This window comes from Falco naumanni, chromosome W, assembly GCF_017639655.2.
Source record: "Falco naumanni isolate bFalNau1 chromosome W, bFalNau1.pat, whole genome shotgun sequence".
NCBI classification, from domain to species: Eukaryota; Metazoa; Chordata; class Aves; order Falconiformes; family Falconidae; genus Falco; species Falco naumanni.
The window spans coordinates 27,651,363-27,677,066 of NC_054079.1; the positions used below are offsets into that span (position 1 = coordinate 27,651,363).

Sequence of the window (25,704 nt, forward strand, 5' to 3'; positions counted from 1 at the left end):
ACGTTTGTGAAGCAAAAGCAGCTCAATATGTCATCACTTCGAGCAAGCTATCAAGTTGCCAAGCTCGTAGCGCGCACTGGCAGAGTATTCACAGAGGGAGAATTTGTTAAAGAATGCCTTCTTTCTGTGGCCAAAGAGATGTGTCCAGAGAAGGCGGATTTATTTAGTACAGTGAGGCTTTCAGGACCTGCAATTACACAAAGGACTGAAGAAATGGGGGAAAATTTGAATCTGCAGTTGCAAAACTCCTCAAAAAAACTTTGCTGTTTCTCATTGGCACTCGACGAAAGCAATGATGTTTGTGATTCTGCACAACTTCTAATTTTCGTTCGTGGGACAAATGATCGTTTCGAAGTCACAGAGGAGCTTGCTGCACTGAAAAGCACCAAAGGAACAACTACAGGAGAGGATATCCATGAGAAAGTTTGCCAAACTATGAACGATTTGGAGCTGGACTGGGGTAAACTATTCAGTGTGACACCTGGTGGTGCTCCTAGCGTGGAGGGGTCCATGAAAGGAGTGGTTGCACACATTAACAAAGAGATGGACAAACGCAGCCATTCACATCCAATAGCCATACACCGCATCATCCACCAACAAGCCCTGTGTTGTAAATCACTGAAGCTGGACCGTCATGAAAATTGTGGTTTCTTGTGTTAACTGCATTAGAGCTCACGCACTAAACCACAGACAGCGTCAGGAATTTCTGTCTGAGCTAAATGTTGCCTATGAAGATATTCTGTACCACACAGAAGTCCGCTGGCTGAGTCGAGGGACAGTTTTGAAACGATTTTATGACTTACTTCCACAGGTTTATGATTTTGTGCTTTCTAAAAACAAAGAAGTACCAGAGCTCAAAGATGCAGAATGGAAATGGCACCTTGCATTTCTGACAGATGTAACAGAGCTACTCAACAATTTCAGTGTCCAGCTTCAAGGAAAGGGGAAGCTCATCTGTGATGTGTATTCACATGTGAAAGCATTTCAAGTCAAATTAGACCTGCTCATTAACCAAGTAAAGGAGGAAAACTTCTGCCATCTCCCCACAACTCAAAACCTGTCTGCAGAAAAACCAGCAGTCGCATTCCCAAACAAAACATGTATGGATGTACTAGAAATGTTGCAAAAGGAGTTTCAAATTAGATTTAAAGAGCTTTGTCTCCATGAACAGGACATGCAGCTTTTCCGGAACCCATTTTCTGTTGACAGTGAAACTGTTGATCCGATTTACCAAATGGAATTGGCCGAGCTACAGACTTGTGACTCGCTGAAAGATGCATTCAAATCAAGCAGCCTTACTAATTTCTATGCGTCTCTCCCCTCAGAGACATATCATAATCCCAGGAACCATGCACTCCAAATTGCAACCATCTTTGGCAGCACCTATGTCTGTGAGCAGACTTTTTCCCAAATGAAACATCTGAAATCTCCAGTCAGATCCAGACTAACTGATGAACACTTGCATCACTTGCTACGACTGGCAGTGACAAATATGGAAGCTAACACTGACCATCTCATTAGCCAAAAGCAGGCCCATAGTTCACATTGAAATATTATTGGGTTTTGTTGATTACAATTGTTCTTAATTTAAAATATTGCATTCTTTTCCCTGTTTTTTGTGCACTACTACAAACAAAATATGTGCAGTGTGCATAGGGATTTGTTCATTTTTTTCCAAACTATAGTCCGGCCCCCGACAGTGTCTGAGGGACAGTAAACTGGCCCCCTGTTTAAAAAGTTTGAGGACCCCTGGTTTAGGTCTAAAGGATTATATGTACACAGCCACTCATCAGAGTCAACCTTTGCCTGTCAGAGCCCTCTCAAGGACATTCACTGAAACAGTTTTGTGGATAACTGGCTAGCTGAAAAAGGTCACATAGACATAGTCCAGCTGGCTGGACAAAAATGCACATCACTCTCAGCTTATCTGAAGTAAAGCAAAAATACACTATCCTTGGCTGTTCTTGTTACACAATAACAGGAAGATCACAGTGGGAAAAGAATGTTACAGGTGGGAACAGATAACTACAGAAGAGAAACTAGGGGCGGGCTTGGTATTTAGGCAACTAACCAATAATGAGCTTAACTTTTGTAATATGTATGAGCTAATTATAACAAGGTATAAAAGATGACTGTAAGGCACAATAAATGAAGTCTGCTGATCACTCATATTGAGTGACTGTGTCTTCCCTCCGTCGCGACACAGTTTCACAAAGTTGAAATGATAGATGATTTATTAAGGTGACAGATATAAGAAGTTTGGAATTGCCGTTGATAAATGCACTCTACTGCAAAAATCGAGCTTGAGTTAAGAGTGCAATGCTCTTGTTAACTATACTGTCCTGGGTAATATCCAACGTAGTCAGAGGAGCAAGTCTTACCAAAGAGGTGTCTGTGCTTGGGGAGGAGAGGGGTCCAGGCTCATCAACCCATCCAGTAGTTGGAGATCTTGTCCTCAAAAAAGAGGATTCTAAAATGCCAGATTTATACTCATGGCAAGGTAGGACTAAGTCAATTACTGTGTGCTGATTGGTCCTTAGCAAGGATTGTCAATTCTGGAAGGCCAGTGGTGTCCCATGGTTCATCACAGAGTGGGGGGGATTCAGTACAGATTTATGGTACACATTCATGGTACAGACTTATGGTTACAGATTTACAGGAGTTTTCCTTACTTTTTCTGAAGCAACACATGTCACCCTGGGTGTCACTCAGTCAGTTTGCTTGTTAGACTGCATGTTATCTGTTTTGTGAGATAAGCATGCTGTTCAAGTCAAACTCCCACTACTTCCTGCTGATTCATGGCAGCTTTGGTGATTGGCACCAGAAACTCCGGTGTCAAACAACAGCTCGATGTGCAAGTGGAAACCAATGATGAGTGGCATTCCTCAGGGGTCGGTATTGGGACCAGTGCTGTTCAAAAGCTTTGTCGGGGACATGGACAGTGGGATCGAGTGCACCCTCAGCAAGTTTATTGATGACACCAAGCTGTGTGGTGTGATCAACACATTGGAGGGAGGGACGCCATCCAGAGGGACCTTGACAAGCTAGAGAGGTGGGCATGTGCAAACCTCATGAGGTTCAACAAGGCCAAGTGCAAGGTCCTGCACCTGGGTTGGGGCAACCCCCAGTATCAATACAGGCTGGGCAGAGAATGGATTGAGAGCAGCCCTGAGAAGAAGGACTTGGGGGTGTTGGTAGATGAGAATCTCAGCATGGCCTGACAATGTGCGATTGGTAGCCCAGAAGGCAACTGAATTCTGGGCTGCATCAAAAGTAGCATGGCCAGCAGGTTGAGGAAGGTGATTCTCCCCCTCTACTCCACTCTTGTGAGACCTCACCTGGAGTAGAGTACTGCATTCATCTCTGGGGCCCCCAACATAAAAATAACATGGACCTGTTGGAACGAGTCCAGAGGAGGGCCATGAAGCTGATGAGAGGGCTGGAGCTCCTCTCCTATGAAGACAGGCTGAGAGAATTGGGGTTGTTCAGCCTGGAGAAGAGAAGGCTCCAGGGACTCCTTATAGCAGCCTTCCAGTACGTAAAGGGGGCCTACAAGAAAGCTGGAGAAGGACTTCTTACAAGGGCATGCAGTGATAGGATGAGGGGTAGTGGTTTTAAACTGAAAGAGGGTAGACTTAGATTAGATATTAGGAAGAAATTCTTTGCTGTGAGGGTGGTGATGCACTGGAACAGGTTGCCCAGAGAAGTTGTGGATGCCCCATCCCTGGAAGTGTTCAAGGCCAGGTTGGATGGGGCTTTGAGCAACCTGGTCTAGTGGAAGGTGTCCCTGTCCATGGCAGGGGGGTTGGAACTGGATGATCTTTAAGGTCCCTTCCAACCCAAACCATTCCATGATTCTATGATTCTATGACATAATCCTATTACAAGAGTCTTATACATGTGTCATGAATTGATATGGCAGAAAAGTTAAAAGTGATACTACCACTGTTTTTCTGCTCTTTTTATTTATAATTTTATTTAATTTTATTTAATCTTCTAAATCAGTATTAACATTTTAGAAGTGCAACGAATCATTGTAAAAACTAATTTACAATTTTTGAGATGAAATATAATATTCATGAATACTTCATAAAGCCAGATTTTTATGAGTAACACAGAATCTGAATTGAACAACTACCCTTAGAGAGAAGGGAAAACTAAGTGAAAAATGATGGACTGCAAAACAGGAAAACAATTACCTGACCTTGTGAAGCTATTTTTATATGGCTGGCTACTTCTATACTTCAATTTGATTATTATTTGCTGGGTTTGTTCCAGAGAATTTGGGAAGTCTGGGTGACAGAACTTGTCTTGGCTATGGCTGTCTGAAGCTTCAGGACATGATGTAGGGTATATCTGTTTATTTAAACTTTTTCCTAAGAAAGGAGAAGAGCAAGTATATGCAAATACTATTTCTTGTAGTGGAACTTCTTTTCCTTTATGAGTTAACATTTTTAGACATACACTGATTTTATTAGTTAAGTTTAACAAATGTCAGGGTAAGAAATAGATCAGCACTTGAACCTGCAGCGAGACCCATTAACTAAATCAAGAAAGCAATGAAAAGATATATGTTTTCCCCTTTTTCTGTTTTTAATTACTTCATGTATTAAGGAGTGGAGCACTGAAAACATCTGGTGTATAATGCCAATGGTCATGCTGTATCCACTTGAATTACTATCTCATCACAAGGCAAGTGCTATTTAAAAAAGGGAAAGTAAGCAGGAAAATTCATTTTTTAAAAAAAGTAACTTTACTTGACAGACCAAAATCTTTAGATGTGGCGATAGAGCAGTTATGTAGAAAGTCACTTCTCAGCAGCGCGAGCTCTTCAGGAAAAGAAGGCTTTTTGCCACGTAATGCTTGCTACCGAAACCGGCGCACCGCTGCGAAGCGGGGGCAGAGGGGAAGCCCCCTCGGATGTCCCTTCGCCCCTGCCGGGCCGCCACCCTCCTCTCCCCTCAGCTTTAGCCTCTTGGGGTAGAGCTACCGGAGGTGCCTGCGGAGAAGTTCTACCCCGCTGAAGCCCTGCAGCGAACCCGTCGGCGGATGCAGCCCTTTGGACCGCGTGGTTTTAAGAACACCGGTGCTTCTCCCTGGATCACGCTTCCAGCATCCCTGTGTGGTGGGCACCTGGGTGTCTCCTGATACCCAAGCGCCCATCCCGCCACACAGAGGCGCTGGAAACGTGACTCAAGTGTTTTTATCTGGGCAGGCAGAGCCCTATATCACCGCTCCAGGAAGCCCAAGGAGCTGCAACTCTGAACCGCCCTCTGGTATTTGAGGCTACCGCCCGCCCCGAACGGCCCCAAGGCACCGCTTCAACTGGGAGAGGGGCTATAGCTAAGCAAGGCCTCTCAGGGGCGGCAACGGCCACTCAACCTCGCTCCAGCCACCCCTACGCTCTTTCCGTTGGCGGCGCGGCTACTGGGCGGCAGCGGCGGCTTCGCGGACTTCTCGCGAGAGCGGGCGAGGTTTCTGGTGTTGTGACTCTGGGAGCCGTAAATATGGCGGTGAGTCTTCGTGCCCGCTCGTTGAGGCACCTCCGCATCCGAGGTAAGGGGTTTGGGCAGGCCGCTAAAGTAAGCTACTTCCTCCGCTCTCCTTCGGCGGCTCTTGCTCTATGTCGATACTTAGCCATTCCCTCTGCTTCCTTCTTCCTCTTCTTTCTTCGGTTCCTTCCTTCCCGCCAGCCTAACGCACTTCTCTCCCCCATCCCCGCAGGTCGGAACGATAGCGGCGAGGAGAACGTCCCTCTTGATCTCAGTCGAGGTACGGTACGGGCCGGTGAGGTGAGGGTCGCCGCCTGTCCCTTGCTGCGCGCCCGCCGAGTGGCTGCCGGCGGCGAGCGGCCTGGTGCCCCGGGCCGGCGCGGCGGCGCGGGGGGGCAAGGTGGAGTGGGGGTTGCCGGGTGCTGGTGCTCGGCCCGGCGTCCTGTAGTGAGCGGACCTGTCTGTAGGTGGAAGTCTCTCCCCAGCCCCCATTGCCTGTGGGGCAGCACGTGCCCACAGGGCTGGCCTCCCCTGGCCGCGGGCAAGGGGAGGCCCTGCGTGTGGGCTGAGACTCCTCGGCCGCTTGATCTGGGGGAGGAAGTAACTGTTCTGCTTCTGGAGATTCAGGATTGATGCTATCCAGAATAGATCCATTTAGAATTTTTTTTATTAAGCAGTTTTACCATGGGCTGAAAGTTATGTCTGCATATGTATATATTTACAAATGTATTTTAGTTCCTGGGAAAAGCTATGAGGGTTTTTCAGTTTAAAGCAACAGGCTCTTATGTCTCCTCTTACCTGATTTGAAGAATCAGTCAGCAATATGCAGGCGAGCGGAGGTTATCTTTATTCAGCAGCACTGGGTGCATGGGGGATCGCTCCACCAAAGTCATGCACACCGAGGGGACTTTTCAGTCCCCCCTTTATACAGGCTACTCATACCTATTCATTAGTTTTCCAAGAAATCGTTTACATATTCCTTACAATTCTGAGAATTCATTTACATATCTCATGCCTGCACAATGTTCTTGAGGAGTTGTCTCTATGTAGACTCTATTGCATAGCGGTCATGTTTAAAGTTTCCATCTTTGCCACGTTGCATGTACAACAGGAATCTAAGACAAAATGTCCCTTTTTAAAGATAACCAACCCAAGGACTTAGCAGTCTGTGCATCCGTCATGTGGCAATAAGGGTCCTTGGACATTTCCTGACTTTTAACTAAACATAGGTGCGTCATCCTTTACATAAGTGGTACAGCATTCACTATTCATACCTTATCTCCAAATGGACACGATTGCTTTAGTGTGAGACACTGTCTTTAGAATTAAAACAAACAGAACTTTTGTCAACAAAATTGGGGGCAAGGGCCTTAACAGTTCAAACGGGACACAATCATTTACTGTAAGCAGTGTTATCTGTTTAGATACTTACAGAATCAGGATTTTAATGAATGGGTTTTATTTGAATCTGAGGTTGCAATCTCCCACTGCCACAATTATCTTTGTCCTACTTTCAGCTAATTTTCTGTTCATGTCAGTGGATTGCAACACTTTATCAGCTTGTCTCCTCTTTTGGCCAGAACTTTCTCACTTGGAGGCTTCTTTCTGCATAACTTAAATAATGCTTTTCTTTTCACCATCCATTCTTTGTTTCTCATCCTTCCCAAGGCTGACTCCCTTGATTAGAAGTCCCTTCATTCATCACTTTTAACAACTTTAGAGAGTCAGCCTGACCTAAACTTTGTGCACAGATTTGTTTAACATACAGTTAAATGCTAAATCAGAGTTTGATAATTCGGGAGTTTGGACAGCACTGGAGTGGTTGCTGTTTAGTGATGGCTTGCCAAACATGAGTTAGCATACAAGTCAGACTTTTGCTAGTCCATAGCTGTGGACTATATACTAACTCCATTCTTTCCATGTGAGAAGTCAGTGCTGTTAAGTATTTCAGAACTAATAATAGATGCAGGGAGGGTGCTAGCCCTGTTTGTGCTGCTTTGACTCCTACTTCTTCTTGGCTTTTTGTACGGTAAGACTCAGAAATGCTTTGCTGCATGTAGAGCTGATCTAACTTTCTCTGTGTGCTTTTTGCTTGCTCTTTTCTATGCTGCTGTAGTTTGAGGGGTGCCCACGTTTTCCCAGAACACACAATGTTGTTCTCTTACATATTTTTACCATGGCTGGTATAGTAGGTTTTACTCTTTGGAGCTTTTTGGTGCTCTGCTTCTTTAAAAATTATATGTAATAATGTTTATGAAAGGCATTTTATATGATGGTGCATTTTGTGTGTGTGTGTGAACACTATGTACAAAGATTAGCCTGGTAAAAGATAATAATGTAAAGCCTGTGGTTTGTGGTTTCTGGTTTTGTTTTTTTATTGTCTTTTAAACTTCTGGGCCACTCATCCCTGGCTGTACCCCATCTCTTATTTTGATAAATATTCTTTTGGGACAATGATTTTCTTAACTTTTTTGTAGAAAATAAATTTGCTGAAAGGATGATCAACACTGGAAAAATTGTCCCCAGCACAAATATGGTTGGGCATAATGCTGGTATAACAATAAAAAACCTGTGCAGATACAGGCTAGACTGGTTGCTTTTGTCTACTTAAGGTCATATATTGTGTCTTCTGTTGATTACAAAATTGCAGTTAATAATTGGGATTCAGAGTACTTTGGGTTTGGCCTTGTGTTATATTACCTGCTCAGAATAGAACAGAAAAGGACAGACTCGCCACCAGTGCAATTCCCATTGCAGTCATCTGGAAGGAATTGGCAGTAGGATGAGGCAGACTGTCCCTTCTGGCCTTAAGTTACAAGTCTGATTTCAGTAGTCTAATCAAACCAATCGGCATTATCAACCAGGTTATTGCATTCGGTAGGAATTATTACATTGAGTCCGGTCATGGTTGTGTATGTAACTATGCTACAAGTATTATATGTTTTTAGCATAATTCTTCTTCATCTGCAATATTTTACAGGGATTCCAAGCAGAATTACAGAAGTTTATGTATCTCCCAAAGCTCTGGGCTCTGTAAAAGGGTTGTGTAATCCACACCTCGTTTGCTGCTAAGTTCTTTGCTTGTCTCTGTAACCGAATCTACTTACAAACTGATTTTAAAAATTTATTACTGTTTCAGTATCACCTTATCCTGTTGGGTGACCATTACCCCTTTCTTTGCTGGCGTTTCAGCTGTTGCCTCTGGGCTGTGAAGGCCTAAATAGTTTGGAACTTTCCTAGTTGAGAGCAGTGTCTTACAGTGCCTTATCTGTAGTCAAGCTCCTTTTTAAATCTTCCATTAAGGGATCCCTGTTTTTTTGGATTCCTGTAGCTCTGAGTCTGCAATGGCTATTAGGAATTTTTCAAGCTTGTTCATTTACTGAAGCTTTGGAGAGATACAAGGGTGCAAATGCTGATGGTTAAGTGCTGTTCATGTCTGTATGTCTTAGTCTTCACTTTCAAATATACTTTTTAATTAACTGAAACATACCTGTTACCCTCAAAAAGGAGGAAATTATCTGCAACATTATTAATTTTATTAATATGTGCATTATGAGATGCTACTATGCTTTAGCAGCTTTTCTTGTATGGCTGATTCCTATATCTTATAAGACTCAACATTTACAGCAAGAACATGAGACAGATATAAATAAAGTAACTGAGAAAACTGGCTTTTTTCTCCCCAAGAGTGAATTTCACAAAAATGGCTTAGTGTTATCTGAAAAAAAAAAAAAAATACCCTTTTCCTTTTTTCCCCTCCCTTCTCCATCATTTCATTCTGTCATGTAGATAGAAAATAAATACAAAAGTTCCATTTCACTTCACAAGATCTGAACTGTATTGCTTTTCTTACTGTGCTTACATCATTTTAAACCATGTTGTATTTGATTCCATGTGCCAAATTGTAATGTGTTGCATCCAGGGCAAATGTCTCAGGATGCTGTTTGCAGTTTACAGCCCACAAAAATGTTGGGTGTTTTTAAGGGTTATTTGCAGGATAGTTAAAGAAGGCTGGATGAATTTTGTCCCCAAATTCAGCTTGAAATTTAGTTGTTACCGAAATCTCGGAATGAAGAACTTATCTGCATCACATTGGTGTTGATAAGCAGACACTTCTTTATTAACGGCCGGGTGCATGAGTGAGTCCTCTCACGATCAACGCACACCAAGTTTCAAAATCAGACACCATATATATAGAACTTATTCATACATATTCATTAAGTATTCATGCATAAACATAATATTTCTCGAAAATCATTAACATACTCTCCTCCCATATCCAATTCTGCGCAGTAAAGGTTAGAAAGGTCCAGAAATGGGTCTGGGGTACGATTTGGGTAGGTGGTATATGAGTCGGTGGTCGCGATCTCCCCCTGCCGGAATTACCTTTTACTAAACTTCACGGTTTCTTGGCAGGTAACTACAAGCTGTTCCAGTCGACTCTCCCCAGTTCCCATTAATTCTATATTCTGACATTTCAATACACTTTCTACATACGGAAGACTAGTCAAAAACAAAGAAATCTGTAAAATCCCAAATTTGTTACCTAAGTTTAAAACAATGATTCTAGCCCATTCTTCTGGCCTTGGTACAGGGTTGTACAGAGGATTTCATAGCAGCTTTTGCTGTGCAACTACAAGTTTCATTAAAATATATTTCTTATTCCAAATGATTTTATAAAATCAAAGTTAATTAATTCTAACTTATTAGCAGATCTGTAACATAGTGACCACACTATTTTTAGCTTCCTTCATCAGTATGGAAAAAGCAGAGAGGGATGCTGCTCACTTGTCTGATACTGAGAGTTCAAGTAGCAGGGGAGGGAAAAAAACCCTTTTGGAGCACTTGCAGCAAGGCAGTGGGGAACCAGTGCAGAGATGGTAGCTGATGTGTATACTTTCTTAGTGGCTCAAAGGCAGTTCTTCCACACTAATGGCAAAACTGTTATGGAAAGCTGTTCTTTGTTGTATGCTCTTGCAATACATGGTCTGGCTTGAAAAGATGGAGAAGTGGGGCTCCACTGCACCTCAGAAACACTATTTTAAAAAATCCCAAATAAACAAAACGTGAGCACCTTTAACCCTTGCTTTGCAGTATGCCATCATTGTGGTGGGTGACTATAACAGGATGCTTGCGTGAGAGTAATAGCTCTTTTTTTGCTTCCTTGTTTGTGAATTTGTAACAGAAGCCATAATAGGAACAAGGCAGTATTTAGCAACTTTATTTTTCTTTTGGCTCTTCTGAGATATAGAGGGGCAACTTGAAAAATAGCTGGAAGGAGATCTCACTTGCATTACTGAGTAATTCTCTACTGTATTATTCTTGAATATTGTTTTGGGGTTTTTCTATGTAGTTGGAGACTAAAGGGGAAGTTGTTGATAGTGGTGGTCTGCTAACTTCTTTGGCAACATGTAACCTTTTGGTAGGTTTTAAAAGTAAGGGAGTTAGAGGTGCTCAGTATATGCACTCCAGAATTAATGCATATAATTAGCTTTCCTGTCTGTACTTGTGCTTCAGTCGACCATTGTTTTGGAATTGTATAGTACTCTGGTCTGGTTAGATTATTAACACTTGCATACCTTTGGCTTTGCTTCCTAAGGTATTACTGCTTTTACAAACTTAGGACTTTTCAGAAGTATTAAAATGGTGCGTTTACAATATTTTCACTTTCATTTCTTGAAAACAGGAACAACAGAAACACACCCCTCATCGTAATTACAGTAAATAAGGAAGTTATGTTAATGATAGCCTTCCCAGAAAGAAATACATCAGAGATTTGCCTGATCTCATGATCTTTGTGCATACTTTACCAATTACCTGATAATCTCAGATTTTTTTACCTTAATAATATAGAAGAGATGCTCAATGTTCAGGTAGTGTGTTGTGGTGTGGTTTTCTTTTTTTTATTATTTTCTTAAAAATGGGAAGAAGTTAAATACTTGGTTATAGTAAAAATTGGTGTTTTACAGACTGGTTATACCCATACAAACCCAAACACTGCAGAAAAGAAGAATGTTCAAGAGGGTTACAGGATGGCTTGAGAATTTGTTGAAATGATGGCTGACTAGTATTGGAGAATGTGCTGAAAAATCAGATATGCTTTTTGTCTGTCATACTGATTAAGACTCCTGCCTGAGACTTTTAAAAAATAACAATAAATGTCATGAATAATCTGCCTTAAAACCAACTAGCTGCTTACAGCTAAGACATAAGCATGTGACTTGAGGCTTTGATAACTACACAATAGATTACATAAAATAAGGGATTTGCTTTTCATTAGAAGTGGTTTTTACAGCATGCAGGTAGGCAGATGCTTATACCATAGTGCAGGTTTCTGCATAGAGCAGTGCTTCTGTGATTATTTCTAATACAGAAGGGAAGATGCCATAACACTGCTACACAAGTGCTGGTTGATATTTGACAAATTGTTTTAACTGGAACTCTTTTTAACTTTCACTCTCACAATGAAATGCATTTTGCTTTATTCTAGTTTAAAACTCTGCAGTATTAGTATATTCATGTATACTGCAGAAATTATTTTTTTTTCTCCATTTGCCAACCATCTGTTGTGGTGAGGGAAAAATTGGGTAGAATGGATCAGAGAAAAAGTAGAAGTTAGCAAAACTTCAGAGCATGATTAGTAAGGACTGTATTCACCAGCTGCAAGGATTTAGTGAAGGACGAATGCTGATAAAGATGTATAACTGAGAAAGTGAGAAAATCAAGTAAAAAAACCACAACACAAAACCCAACAAAAACAACCCCAGTCCCAAAGAACAAAACCCCCTACTTAGCACATACCTAAGAATATACAACTAACAGTAAAATTCAGTCACAGAACTAAAAGCTCTATAGGACTCATGTTCTTATGCTTTTGTTATATTCGTCAGAGTATAGCAAGCTGCATCTCAACAGTGGCTTGGATAGGTTTGGGTAACTAAATATTTATGAGTAAGTCTCTTCACCCAAATTCTGCCTGAATAGCACTGTCTTTGAAATCAACATTGTTCATTAATAAATTAGTCTGATGAAGTCTTTAAGAAAGTTTTCTTAAAAGGGGAGATTTTATTTATAGAATAGAATATTTTCAGTTGGAAGGGACCTACAACGATCATCTAGTCCAACTGCCTGACCACTTCAAGGCTGATGACAAGTTATGTTAAGGGTATTATCCGAATGCCTCTTAAACACTGACAGGCTTGGGGCATTGACCACCTCTCTAGGAAGCCTCTTCCAGTGTTTGACAAACCTCTCGGTAAAGAAATGCTTCCTAATGTCCAGTCTAAACCTCCCCTGATGCAGCTTTGAATCATGATTACGTGTCCTATCACTGGATATCAGGGAGAAGACATCAGCACCTCCACCTCCACTTCCCTTCCTCAGGAAGCTGTAGAGTGTGGGAGAGGAGGATAGAGGATGTCTGAAGAGAGAGATGTATGAGAGGAGGATGGAGAATGTTTGACCTGGCAGGAGATGAGAGAACAGCTGGGTATTGTGAAGGAGAGTAGGAAAGATGAAGATGGTTATCTAGTGTTTAATAGGTGTCTGCATGCTTGTAGTGATATATAGCTATGTAACTGCATGAATGGTTTCTGCCCTGAGCCTGGTGGTGCATGCAGCTGCGGTTTGTGTCTGGGCTCAGAGATGTAAATATGGGCTTCTCTGTACAATAAAGGATCTCTGGTTGCACCACAACTGGAGTCTGTGCCTTCGTACACCACAAATGGCACCCCACGGTGGGGCTTAAGTAGGAGGCTCATGGAGCCCGAACCTGTGGTGTAGCCTGACTGAACTGGGATCCGCGGAAATTTTGTGCACCCATCACCTACAAAAAAGGTGAGCAGTCAGGAACCATGGGAGGGAAGTTATCCCGAGATCAACAGTGCAGCCTGGACGTATTGCGACGGCTGCTTGCAGCTCAGCAATGAGCTGTGATGGGTCTACAGCTAATGACTCTGTTAGAATGGAACCGTGACAAAGTGCTGGACTTTCCACCTGATGGCACTTTGCAAATTCCTGCCTGGCAAGTGGTCATCAGATGATTATATGATGCTGCCGTGGAGGGGGACTCCGTGTCGGGAATGCATTTAGCACCTTGGTGGCAAATCCTGACTACTCTTCACCAAGTGTGGACTAATTCTACATTGCTAAACCAGAGGAGGCTGTAAGTTCCACCAACAGCGTGACTCTTCTCAACGCATCGTCAACAACGGTGACTCCATCCACACCTCCTCTGCCCCCAAAGCTCCTGTCAGTGATTGAAGTGACCCTCACAGCACAGGAACAGGACAACTCAGACAATGATTCCATTGACACTGATAAACCTTTTGATCCAGGTCCTATAGATCTGGAAAAGGAACCAGACCTTTTTCCTCCCCCTCCTCCTGATGCATTGACTGTATTTTTGGGGAAGGTGAAAGGTGGTCCGGGGGATCGGTAGCAGGAATGCGAGCAGGAGGCGCTTAAGCGAGGGGATTTGGGAGTCGCTATGGCATGTCCAGTATTTTATTGGCCAAATCAACCTCGAGAGTGGCAGCCTGTGCAATACGAGGCTGTAAAAGAGTTAAGCAAAGCAGTGTGGGAAGGGAGGATTCATAATACATTTGCTATGTCCCTTCTTGAAGTGATGGCAGAGCCTTATACACTCACACTGCATGACTGGAAGTCATTGCTTTGTATGGTACTAACTCTGATACAGTATATGATGTGGTTATCTGATTTTTGTGAGCTGTGTAGTGGCTTCGATTGAAAACCTTAATCGGAGAATTGCTGTTAGCTATGAGCAGTTGGCTGGGGAAAATAATTATGCCGCTTCCATGACTCAGGCAGGGTATCCCAGGGACAACTATTTGCAAATTAAGGAGGTAACTATTAAGGCAGTCCTGAAGATACTGGAGTCTGGGCGCACCTCTAGTCACTCTAGTGAGTTGCTTGGCAGGGTCCTAAAGAGTCATATACTAACTTGATTGATTGGCTTCAGAATATTTTGCAACAAGTTCAGCATGAGGAAGCTTGAGGGCTGCTCTTAAAACAACTAGCTATGAATAATGCTAATGAAGATTGCAAATGGGCATTGCAGCACTTGCACAATCGCAACCCCAACTTGTGTCAAATGATTATAACAGACCTCACAGCAGAATGTAACTCTCAGGCTGAGTTCTGGAATGCAGCGCAATGCGTTTTTTCTTCTTTAATCTCTTCTGATGAATTTTTTTCTTCTCTAGTCTCTTCTGTAGGAATAGCACATGCTCTTAACTTGCTTAATAAATTAGGCTGCTGGCTTGCTAAAGAAAGTAATGCTACAAGCACTGCTTTTTCTCGCTTATTAGCAGGTGTTGATTCTGTCTGTCATGTGTCGCTACAGAACTGAGCTGCTATTGATATTTTTTTTTATTGTTAGCACAGGGACATGGGTGTAAAGACTTTGGTGGGATGTATTGCATGAATCTGAGTGACCACTCTGAATCAATTCACAAAAGCATACAAAACTTAAAAGCCTTAAACAAAGATCTGCAGCAGAGCCAGGGGCGGGATGCCTTTGGTCTCTTCTCATGGCTGGGAAACTTTGGGCCGTTGATCAAAAATATTGCAGGATTTATTATAATTGCCTTAACCGCCTTGTTGATGTTTGCCTTATATCTCCCATGCTGTTTTTCCTGTATTCAGTGTTTAGTTGACTGTAACATAAATCAGGTTGTGGTCACTCAGCTACACACAATTTTTGCCTTGTCGCAATTAACAAGCAAAAAAGGGGGAGATGTGGGAGAGGAGGATAGAGGATGTCTGAAGAGAGAGATGTATGAGAGGAGGATGGAGAATGTTTGACCTGGCAGGAGATGAGAGAACAGCTGGGTATCGTGAAGGAGAGTAGGAAAGATGAAGATGGTTATCTAGTGTTTAATAGGTGTCTGCATGCTTGTAGTGATATATAGCTATGTAACTGCATGAATGGTTTCTGCCCTGAGCCTGGTGGTACATACAGCTGGAATTTGTGTCTGGGCTCAGAGATAAAATATGAGCTTCTCTGTACAATAAAGGATCTCTGGTTGCACCACAACCTGAGTCCGTGCCTTTGTATGCCATAGTAGAGAACAAAAAATTTTAAATTTACTGGTTTTGTTCTTCACTGTCTAGACTTCTCTAAGCTCTTTGATTTTGTCTGAGTACTACTTATTGTTACTGTTTTGGCCACATCTGACCCATTTATTCAGGTAGCTGCTCCTGGAATATTTCAGGAAGCTACTTTTTAAAATTATTTTTATTTGTAGAAATGAAAGACACTTAATTGTCTGAGGTGTAAAATGAAAAGCACAAAGATTTTGAATTCGCACAGCTTCACACTCAGAAGCACCATGGGAAATAATGTGAAGATATTTGGTTATCATTATGGGCCAACTTGAGTCAGCATCTCGGTGATAAATGAGGTAAGTCAAGAAAGAATAGACTATTGAGGGGTCTTAAAATTATAATGAGTAATTTCTCTTATCTTTTTTTTTTTTATTATCTAGAAAAGCAAGAACTTCTGAAGGGTTAAAGAGTAAGGGTTGGTTAATCAGAACTAAGAAATCTCTGCAACAGTGGTCTGAACTGGGGTTATAAATAAAAATTGTCTTTGTCAACACCAACATGAGCTGTTAGGCTTGACAATGAAATGTTAAGGCCATGATACTACTACTTTTGGGGGATAAATCTCTGATTGTGTGTCACATTTTTTCCATTTCTGCATTAGTCCATGTTCCTCAATGCTGTTGCATGAGATTTTGTGGCAGGAAGATATGCAGTGCTGTAACTGGTCTTTAAGAGAAAGTCACATGCCTTAGTTGGTAGAATCTAGAATGTATTTTATCTCTTTTCAAGTCCATTTTAATGTAAGAGACAGAATAGTCAGAGACTATATTGTAGGAGAAGGTTTCAAGGACAAGAGTCCAAGTACTGATAGCCTGATGAATAGAGACTTGTTAGAACTTGTAGGGCACAAGCCCTGGGAACAAAGGAACAAGCTAACTGCAGACCCCTGAGCCGCTACAGTTGAGGAAGCAACCAGACGGACAGCGAAACAAGTAGCCAGATAAGGGAACGAATGGCGCCGATATGTAATAAAGAAAGCCGCGTAGAAAGAAACTCCCTAACTTTGGAATAGAAATTATTGCTATGTCAAGATAAACTAATCAGTTCCTATTGTTCTAACGGTGTGCCTTAAATATCAACCAATCAGTGTTTTTTACGCTTAAGATTTAACCAATCAGTGTGTAATATGTAGAAGGTAGAAATGTATATAATTGTAAGAAAATCACTAATAAATGAACATTTGCTTGCATCAAGCTGCATCCCGTCTCTTCATTCGCCGCACTATATCTCTATTTGTAAAGTCATGTTATTTTGTTTAAATATTTACATCTGCAATGCATGAAGTTCCATTAGGTCTGCCTACCTTCCCTATTGTCTTTATTTTATTAAAAATGAGTCGTGGTAGAGAAACAGTAAACTTTCTACTTCTTTCTAATATATCATGCATGTCCAGAAGAGGAGAAACAGGATAGCCTGTCTTTCCTTGAAGTCAATATGCAGAGGAATCCTAAACTTGGGATGGATCCAGTAAGATTTTCATTGTCTAATGTTCTGTGATCACATCAAAGAGTTTTTTGTTGGTGGTATGGGTGCATCCAGACAGATGCATACACAAATTCCAATTTAAATGCAAAGTTATTGCATGTTTGGTTTCATTATGCGTAGTGTTCTGTGCAGTGCAAGGTGGTTATGTCTTTACTTGTGGCTGTGTATCTGACAGTTGACTTTGCTTCTTGTTGTGACTAAGGTTTGTGGAAGAGAATATTTCATACAAGCTGTTGATGATTGAGATTGATGCCTGTCTTGTCTTCCCAAAATCCCACTGACCCTTTGTCTGAAAAAAATCATAATTATGTGGTGTGGCAGTAGCATGTCTGTACATGTGCTAAAGTCTCATTATAAGCAGTGTAGTCAGTACAATTGATTCACCCTTGAGTAGACACCTTGCAGCTAGTCAGGTTAATTGTTTTAGACTTAATTGGCTGATAGATGAGATCTTCATTAACTACAGTGGGAGCTGAGACATCTAGCACAGGTTTATACACCTGAATTCAGGTGCCTACCTGTAGGTGTCTTAATCTTTAAATACTGTCTTGTATTCCTGATGGTAGTGCAAGTACAGGCTCTTGTCTTTCCAAATATGTTCTGGATATATCCTGATAAGATTGCTAGATGTGTCTGCTTTTTCAAATGTGTTGCTTTTTTAAGTTTTTAAACTACAGAAGTTGATAACAAACTCAGCTTGGTTTGTAGAGAGGTGGCGAGAAGGTCCTTTCTTTACATCTCTGATACTTTTTATTTCCTTTGTATAATGAAAAGTATACAAATATCCTTTCAGAATGAACAGGGAAATAAAAGAATGTATATACTCCACAAATTCAACTGTAGCTGTTCATACTGTAGTAGGAAGCAAGTTTCTTTTACTGGAAGTTAGTATGGAGCACCTCACACAAAACCCTTCTCTTTGCTGCTTTCCGGATGTCCAGTGTTTGGACTATTCTTCAGGCTTTTTCTAAAGACTTTATTTTACATAATGCAATTTTTTTTTTCTTTTTTTGGTAACGTAATACTTTTTAACAGTTCACGTCTCCAGCATAGCCTTGGTATTTCATTTATTTCAAACTACAGTGCTGTTGATAGTGTTGTAGTGCCTATTGCAGAATGCAGTGTCTAATCCAAGATTGCACAAAAATCCTGCAGTCAATCATCTCTCTTTGAAAAATGTCCTACCCCAGTACTGCTGTGTACAGAGCTTATTGCAGTTTCTGTTACAGTAGCTCTGTGTGCAGCTCTCTGCCCAGCCCCACTACACTGCTTGTCCCCACTACCTCAACTCCCAGCCTTATTCCCAAAGGTGGGGCAATATTGTCTCTTCTCACCATGTTTGGTAGTCCTTTTCCACTTCCCAACAAAATGCAGGGTCATTGACTGGTATCTGAATCCCAGGGGGTGGATTGGGGGTGTTTGGTGGTAGTTTTTTTTTTTTTTTGTGTGTGTGTGTGTTGTTGGAACAGTGGACCCTTAAGAAGAAAGGAGAAGCTCCTAGTCCCTCTGCTTACCCTGTAGTTCACTTCTCACTGAAAAGTCCCAGCCTTCTAGTAAGTTTAGGGTGATTGTGGACAGAAATTAATATGGAGAGCAGAAGAGAGACCTGTCTTCCCAAAATCTCACTGACCCTTTGTCTAAAGGGAGAAATCACATGGTGTGGCAGTAACATGCTATCTTTTTACTTCTGTCTATGTGCTTCTTGCCTTTAAATTACAAGAGGATTAAGGATAAAGCTTTTCAGTTATGAGATGCTAGGACTGGAGTTTCAGAAACTAAATGGATTTCTTTGTTAACTGTAAGTCCAAGATATTGATTAAAATCTGCTTTAAAATAGGAGTCTCTCCACTGTAGGCTTTAGCATTTATTCTAGAGAACTCAGGTATGTCTGGTTTTGGTTCTAGGCATAAATCAAATTGATGATTCTTGAGGGAAAATGATCTGTGTCCTTAATTAAGACCAGGAGAGTACCTGTTATATTTAGGAAACTGTATTTTGAATGCATTTTTAGATTTTTTTTTTTATTATTTTTTTGAACTGTATCTGCTAATAACCTGTTTTCTTTTGCAGAACCCTGTGATAATATGAGAGAGATTCTCCAAAATGTGGCCAAGTTACAAGGTGTTTCAAATATGCGAAAACTAGGTCACTTGAATAATTTTACTAAGGTAAGAGCTCAAATGGTATTGAAACAACTGATCATATAGGCAAAATATTTTATATGTGCTCTATCAGGTGTTGGCTGGGAGATTCATGAAACAACTTAGTATTGTGGAACAGTACTTGGAATCTATGTACTGTGGGAAAGGAAAGGAGCAAATAAGGACAAGCAAATATGTGAATGCAGGGTTATGCTGAAGTTTGTCTACGTGTCCTACTGGCTGATTTTTTGTAGTATTTTAGTGCTTAGAAGCCTGAATTATCTCTCAATTCGTGGGTTAAGTTGCACAGAGCTAAAGATTGGTTCCTGCTCCACAGAATTGAATCAAAAATGTGAAATGCCAGACTTTGGATGTAAACTGACAAAGTATGGTAAGGGAGGGGACTGTTATCAATGAGCATGATATGCAGTGGTTTGGGCACTAATAGAATAACAACTGTTAACTTTCATTGCTGATTTCATAGTGAAAAAGACTTAAAGAGGTGATTTCTAGAAATGGTCTGTATTGCTGATTTTTGAGGTGCTTTTTCCAAATACAAGCTTCCAAATCATAGGAATATGAAAGGTACTTGCCTGAAAGTATGACAGATACATTGGAAGTTGATGTGAGCTGACAAGAGGTAAGAATTAAAAACTTACTGCAGAATGAGAGATGGTAGTCTGAAGAAAGAGACCGTGAAAGGCCTTCAGGAGAGCAAGTACCATTTTTTTTGGTAGAGGAAGAACACATGGAGAGCAGCAGAGAGGACTGATGGGATGTGAACAGGTAGTTATGAAAGGGGTGTTGTTTGTAGCATACTGGATGGTTGTGGTTGGACCAGCATTCCATTTGTTGAGGCAAGGGAAAAGTGCATTGCAGTCAGTGAGCTAGAAGACATCTGAGCTTCAGTGTGTTACCTGAATGGATGGACTGATACGCAGAAGGAGCTGCCTTTCTTACAGAGTGCCACAGATAGGGTGACATGCCTGAACATGAAACTCAGGTTTCTGTGACAACAAATGGATCCTGCAATTGGCAGTAGCCAAGAAAAATAAATTAGTAGTGGAGAATTTTGTGGGGAAAGCAAGGTTATTGTTGTAGATGAGCTGATAACAAATCACTGAGTAAGATAACTGGGAGGCTGCTTGACAGTTTTGAGACAATCTCAAGTGAAAGAATAAATGCTCGAGGGCAGGTTTGGGGGTCCGATTGATATGAGAAGGACAAACATGCATCATAATTTTTGAAGTAGGCATGCTTCTTGGCTGTTGAAAGCACTCTGTAAAATTGAACAACGCTTCAGTGATAGTGTATGAGATTCAGTTAGCAGGAGGGTGCATACTGAGAACAAAATTATGATAGCAAATAAATTTATCTTCTACTGCATTAATAACAAATCTGTAAATGTTCCATTTTCCGAGTTGGTTCAGATCACATGTAGGTACATAGCATTCACTGAGGAACAACTTATACTGACATCTTTTCTTTGGGTCATTGCCTTATTGCATCTGTCAGTCTACGTCAGGCATCTACCATTGACAAAATGCTGCTGCTGTTACTGAGATTCCAAACTGTATTTCAAGAAAGTCCATTTTTCTGCTAGAAAAAGATGATGTGTAGCTGTATTTCCTTTTTGTGCTGACCTGGAAACTTATAAATGTAGGTGCTTTCAAATTCTCTAGTTGCCTTAAAATCAGAGCTGGATTAATTTGCAGATGCATGATTCTAGTGAAAAACCAATAGTTGAAAGTATGGATCTTAAAACAGTGTTGATTTTACTACTACAGATGTTAAGCATCTATAAATGTGGTAAATTATTAAATATGCATAATGTAATTAAAGGATGAACCAAAAATTCTTTTTTAAAGTTAGTTTTGAAAAATTGATAATTGAATATTTGAAGAATTGGTTCCTTGTACTTACCTAATGTTAAAATTGGAAAATATGTACAAAACCACAAGGAAGGTTTTCATAAATTGAACTTAAGATTGGCAAGAAATGATGAATTTGTGAAAAGCAACTAGCTAAAATTAAATATTAATTTTGAAGACAGAGGCTGTTCATAACCTGGTTTTGATCCTGAATCAGTGTGACCCTGTATAAAGGAATCATCCAACTCTATTTGATGTTTAGCACTTGTTTCTTATATTCATTTTCCTGTAATATCTGTTTTACAAATGTATAACTTGTACATTTGGTTTTGGAAACTCTTCCTATTTTTGTTTGAACTGTAAATGCAGTTATGAATAGAATAAAAGTAGCAAATTGTATTGTATAGTCTCCTTTGTGGTTGGAACAGTTCTGTGTGTTTTGTTTTCATTGCAGTGTTTAAGAATGAAAGCCTGGAGTTTGGGGAAAATTTTTTTTAATTTCCTTTTTGTAATCTGGTCTTCTACCATGAGTTGATATAGTCTCAGTTCCTCCTTTGTGAGATAGGAATGTGGGAAAGATGGTGAGGTTTTGTGATGTTAGATGTGCTAAGAGCTGAAGATGTTTGTATTCTGTCTTGGAATTATATTGATGGTCGTGAACTTGATTTGTCTGTAAATTCTTGCATTTTATGGTCCATTTGAAAGGCTACTAGTTATCTAGGATATTTTTCCTATGGGCAGGGAAAGTACCTTTGAAAAAATGTTTACACCATATTTCTGATAAAATAATACAGACAAAAAAAAAAATCTATACAACTTAACTCTCCTGCTAGGAGTATTATTGTACTTAAAAGAAAATGTTGGCACCAGTCTAAGCAATTGTTCCTAGCTGCCCCAAATTCTTCCTTCAAAGACTGAGCAACTCTCACATTTGGAAGAAATACTGATCTTTTTTGGTCAGAAGAAGTTTGTATTCATGTGGAAATAAGTAATGTAAGTTAACATGGACTTTCCTGACAGAGATCATGGTAGACATTAAGTTTTATATTTGGAGACATCTGAGGTATGCTAGGTTCAAGTTTCTTTCCTTGAAAGAGGACTAGATTTTTAAGGCGGTGTGTGGAGGTATCCCCTATTTATTAAGGAGAAGGAAAGCAATCGCCCTTGTAAAATTAGTGAACTAGACTCCAGGATTTTATGCAGAAGTTAATCAATTTTATATAGAGTTATTTAAAATAATGATGGTCAGCAATCAACAGAATTTGTTAATTTATCTACAGGAATAATGCTGTAAGGCAGATATTTTCTTTGACACTTGCATGCCTGAGAGGTGTAACTATTTTCATTTGTCATTCCCTTCAAGAGGAGTTTTAACTAGTGACATTCAAGTCACTGCAGCACCCATGTTTACTGTACAAAGTATGCTGTATACATATTTTACAAAAACTTGTATTTTGTGCATCAAATTTTAGCTACTACTTGTCATTAGTAAAAACTTCAATGTTTATGTTCATGGCTCTTTGGCTGTAGAACATGGATTATTCTTGCTTAACAGGTGCTGTAGCATCTTAAGTTTTCTGCTCCATGAAATTAGCATTCTCATTTCTGATGTTACTCAGGCTATGGAAAGTTATGAATTGCATATGTACAGGTTTGTACATATGTTTTGTTATGAATTGCAGCTGTACAGGTTTGGAAATTTTTCTCCTCATCACCTAATACCTGAAACTGCAGTTTTGTGGGCAAAAAGGCTTGTGAAGTACTGCCTAATCTGTACTGGACAGAAATAATCTTCTTTCAAACCACCTGCATTCCTATTTAAGCTAATCTGAATTTTGACCTAAAAACTGTTTGAGGATTTGACATCTAGTAAGCAGTCAATGATGCTTTCAGTTGTCTCAGCAGTTTGCAAGTTCAGCAGGTGGCTTTGGCTCCAGTAAGCTGACTAGGTGTCATGATTTAACCCCAGCTGGCAACCAAGCACCAACACAGCCACTCACTCACTCCCCCCTCACCCAGAGGGATGGGGAGGAGAATTGAAAAGGAATGTAAAACTTGAGGTTTGAGATAAGAACAATTTAATAGGTAAAGCAAAAGCCATGCATGCAAGCAAAGCAAGGAATTCATTCAGCACTTCCCATGGGCAGGCAGGTGTTCGGCCATCCCCAGGAAAGCAGGGCTCCATCACGCATAACGGTTACTTGGGAAGACAAACACCATAATGCCAGATGTCCCCCCCCTTCCTCCTTCTTCCCCCAGTTTATATACTCAGTATGACATCCCATGGTATGGAATACCTCTTTGGCTAGCTTGGGTCACCTGTCCTGGCTGTGTCCCCTCCCAATTTCCTGTGCCCCTCCAGCCCTCACTGGCAGGGCCCAAGGAACTGAAAGGTCCTTGACTTAATATAATAATCACCCAGCAACAACCAAAATCATCAGTGTCCTATCAACATTGTTCTTGCACCAAATCCAAAACACAGCACTGTACTAGCTACTAAAAAGAAAATTAACTCTATTCCAGCTGAAACCAGGACACTAGGTTTACCCATCTTTCATTTATATGGCCAGCTACATAAGGCAAGCACCTTGAAGTTTCCTAACTTCTGCTGATTAATACTAAAACATTATTGTTATTTCTTTGGGGCTTTCCCCACCCCCATGAAAAGTAGTAAGTGATAAATTACTGAAAACCAGAAGGAACTGTACAATTGCATTTACCTAGTGGAAAATATATTTTGCATTTGAAGTATTCATTTAGAATCCTTTATTATAGAAGGTTTATTCCACTGTTAGCTTCTGAGAAATCCTTCATACCTTTTTAAACTTAAAAGCATATTTAAATAATGAACAGAAAAAAAGATCCACAGGTATTGTTATAGGGATTTCTGTTTTTCATTCAAAAAAGGTGTTGTTTTAAGGATGAAATGAAACTTAATTCATTTTAGCTTAACCCTAGCAATTGAATGGCATCAGTGATACGGAAAGTGATATTTTCAGTTAGCTCAAAACTAATTCTATCATTATTTAATGAGACTCTACTACTCTACTTGATATATCTGTTAGCTTTTGACCATGCTGCTAAATTTCACTAGGATATGGATTGATTTTTGGGGCTCTCACGGATTCAGTCTTTCTGATTTATTGTTCCTTACATAGTTTCTTGCTCTGCTTATGTTGTCATTTTAGGGTCTTGGCTGTCCTTTGCAAATCCCAAGTATTGTAGAATCTGAATATAGTATTGACTGACAGTAACATTCATCCAAATAGCTATACAGCACTATGGGCAAAACTTGATACCTCATGATGAGATATGTAGCAGATAAAATATCTGTTTAGGGGCATTCAGCTGTGAAGCAAACATGGAGAGCTAATGGGTCTAAATCCAAAGGACACTGTTTCAGTAAGGGCTTCTCTTAAGGTTAGGATCTACTAAGTAGTCTCATAAATATTACCAGTGATAGTTCAAACTGTATTTCCAAAATTGCAGTATAATAATTACATTGTGGACACATGGAATAATATAATACTTTTACCTATTAATTGCTGTGACTATTAAATATAAATTTGAACAGTCTTGGCATGCACTCAACTTGTATATGCTGTTGACCTCCTGTGGTTTTGTTATTTTGAGCTACTGTTTCCAAGACATGTTGTGTTACTCATATTGCTATGACTTATCCAAGTAGCATGAAAAACTTGTAGCTGACAATAAACATGAAAAAAACCTTCACTGTAAGTTAGTCACTGTCTGGCCTAGCATAAGTATCATTTCGTCCTAATATTAAATCATCCACTCAAAGATTCTGTGCTATTCCCATTCATTTGCCATTATATCAAAATTTTTTAATTTTAGAGTTGAATTATAGGCAGTTTTAACATGCAAAGTATACTATGTGTGTGTATCTACGCATTGAAATTTATTGTGTGTATATATAAAATATATACAGTTTATATAAAACATGTATGTAAAATATAAAGTATATTTGCATAATTACAGTATTTACATAATATGATAATCCATTGCCATTTTAGTAAAATATAGCGATGTGTATTCAAATGCAGATTTTAGTATTCTAGTACTGCTTGTCTTCAAACTTAAAATACAATGATATGCATATTAATCGTTAAATGTTATAGTCAAAAACATGAGTTATACTTGACTTTGTTAGGAATTCAGCCATCAACAAACATCACTGTATTTGGGCCAGAATCACTGACCTGCTTAATGTTGTTTGAAGTTGAAATGAGAAGAAAATGGCAAAGTTTTCCACTAAATGTATTTAAAACCAGACATTTACTTATAACTGAGAAAATACCCAAAGCATTGAGACCAGATGAACAGTATCTTTATAGCAGCTTCCATGACTCCCCCCCCAACATATATCAATCCAACCCTACTTTTGTTATTTCTTTTCCCCTCGACTAAATAAATCCAATGTTTCAGCCTTCATGGGTGTATTTTCTAGATGCCTTGTACACTTTTCTGCTACAACTTTTTCCGGTTTGTCTGCTCTTAAAATGTAGTGCCCAAAATTTTGTTGTTTATGCAGTTTTGAGAGCAACCTGTGAAGTGGAAAAAAGGTCT

At 40.1% G+C, this 25,704-nt stretch overlaps 1 protein-coding gene across 4 annotated transcripts in view; it reads left to right on the forward strand.

The window, feature by feature from the left end:
* Positions 1-4,796: 4,796 nt before the first annotated feature.
* Positions 4,797-25,704, forward strand: part of LOC121080397 (rapamycin-insensitive companion of mTOR-like) — a 109,811-nt gene continuing 88,903 nt past the window's right edge. For 2 of the 4 annotated variants that reach the window (XM_040578401.1, XM_040578402.1), the window contains exons 1-3: positions 4,798-5,556; positions 5,725-5,772; positions 19,176-19,273. In XM_040578401.1, coding sequence (XP_040434335.1) covers positions 5,508-5,556; positions 5,725-5,772; positions 19,176-19,273 — 195 coding nt within the window. In that variant the 5' untranslated portion in view covers positions 4,798-5,507. Of the gene's footprint in view, positions 5,557-5,724; positions 5,773-15,720; positions 15,917-19,175; positions 19,274-25,704 lie in introns of those variants that run through there. The other 2 variants (XM_040578403.1, XM_040578404.1) reach the window with 2 other exon arrangements.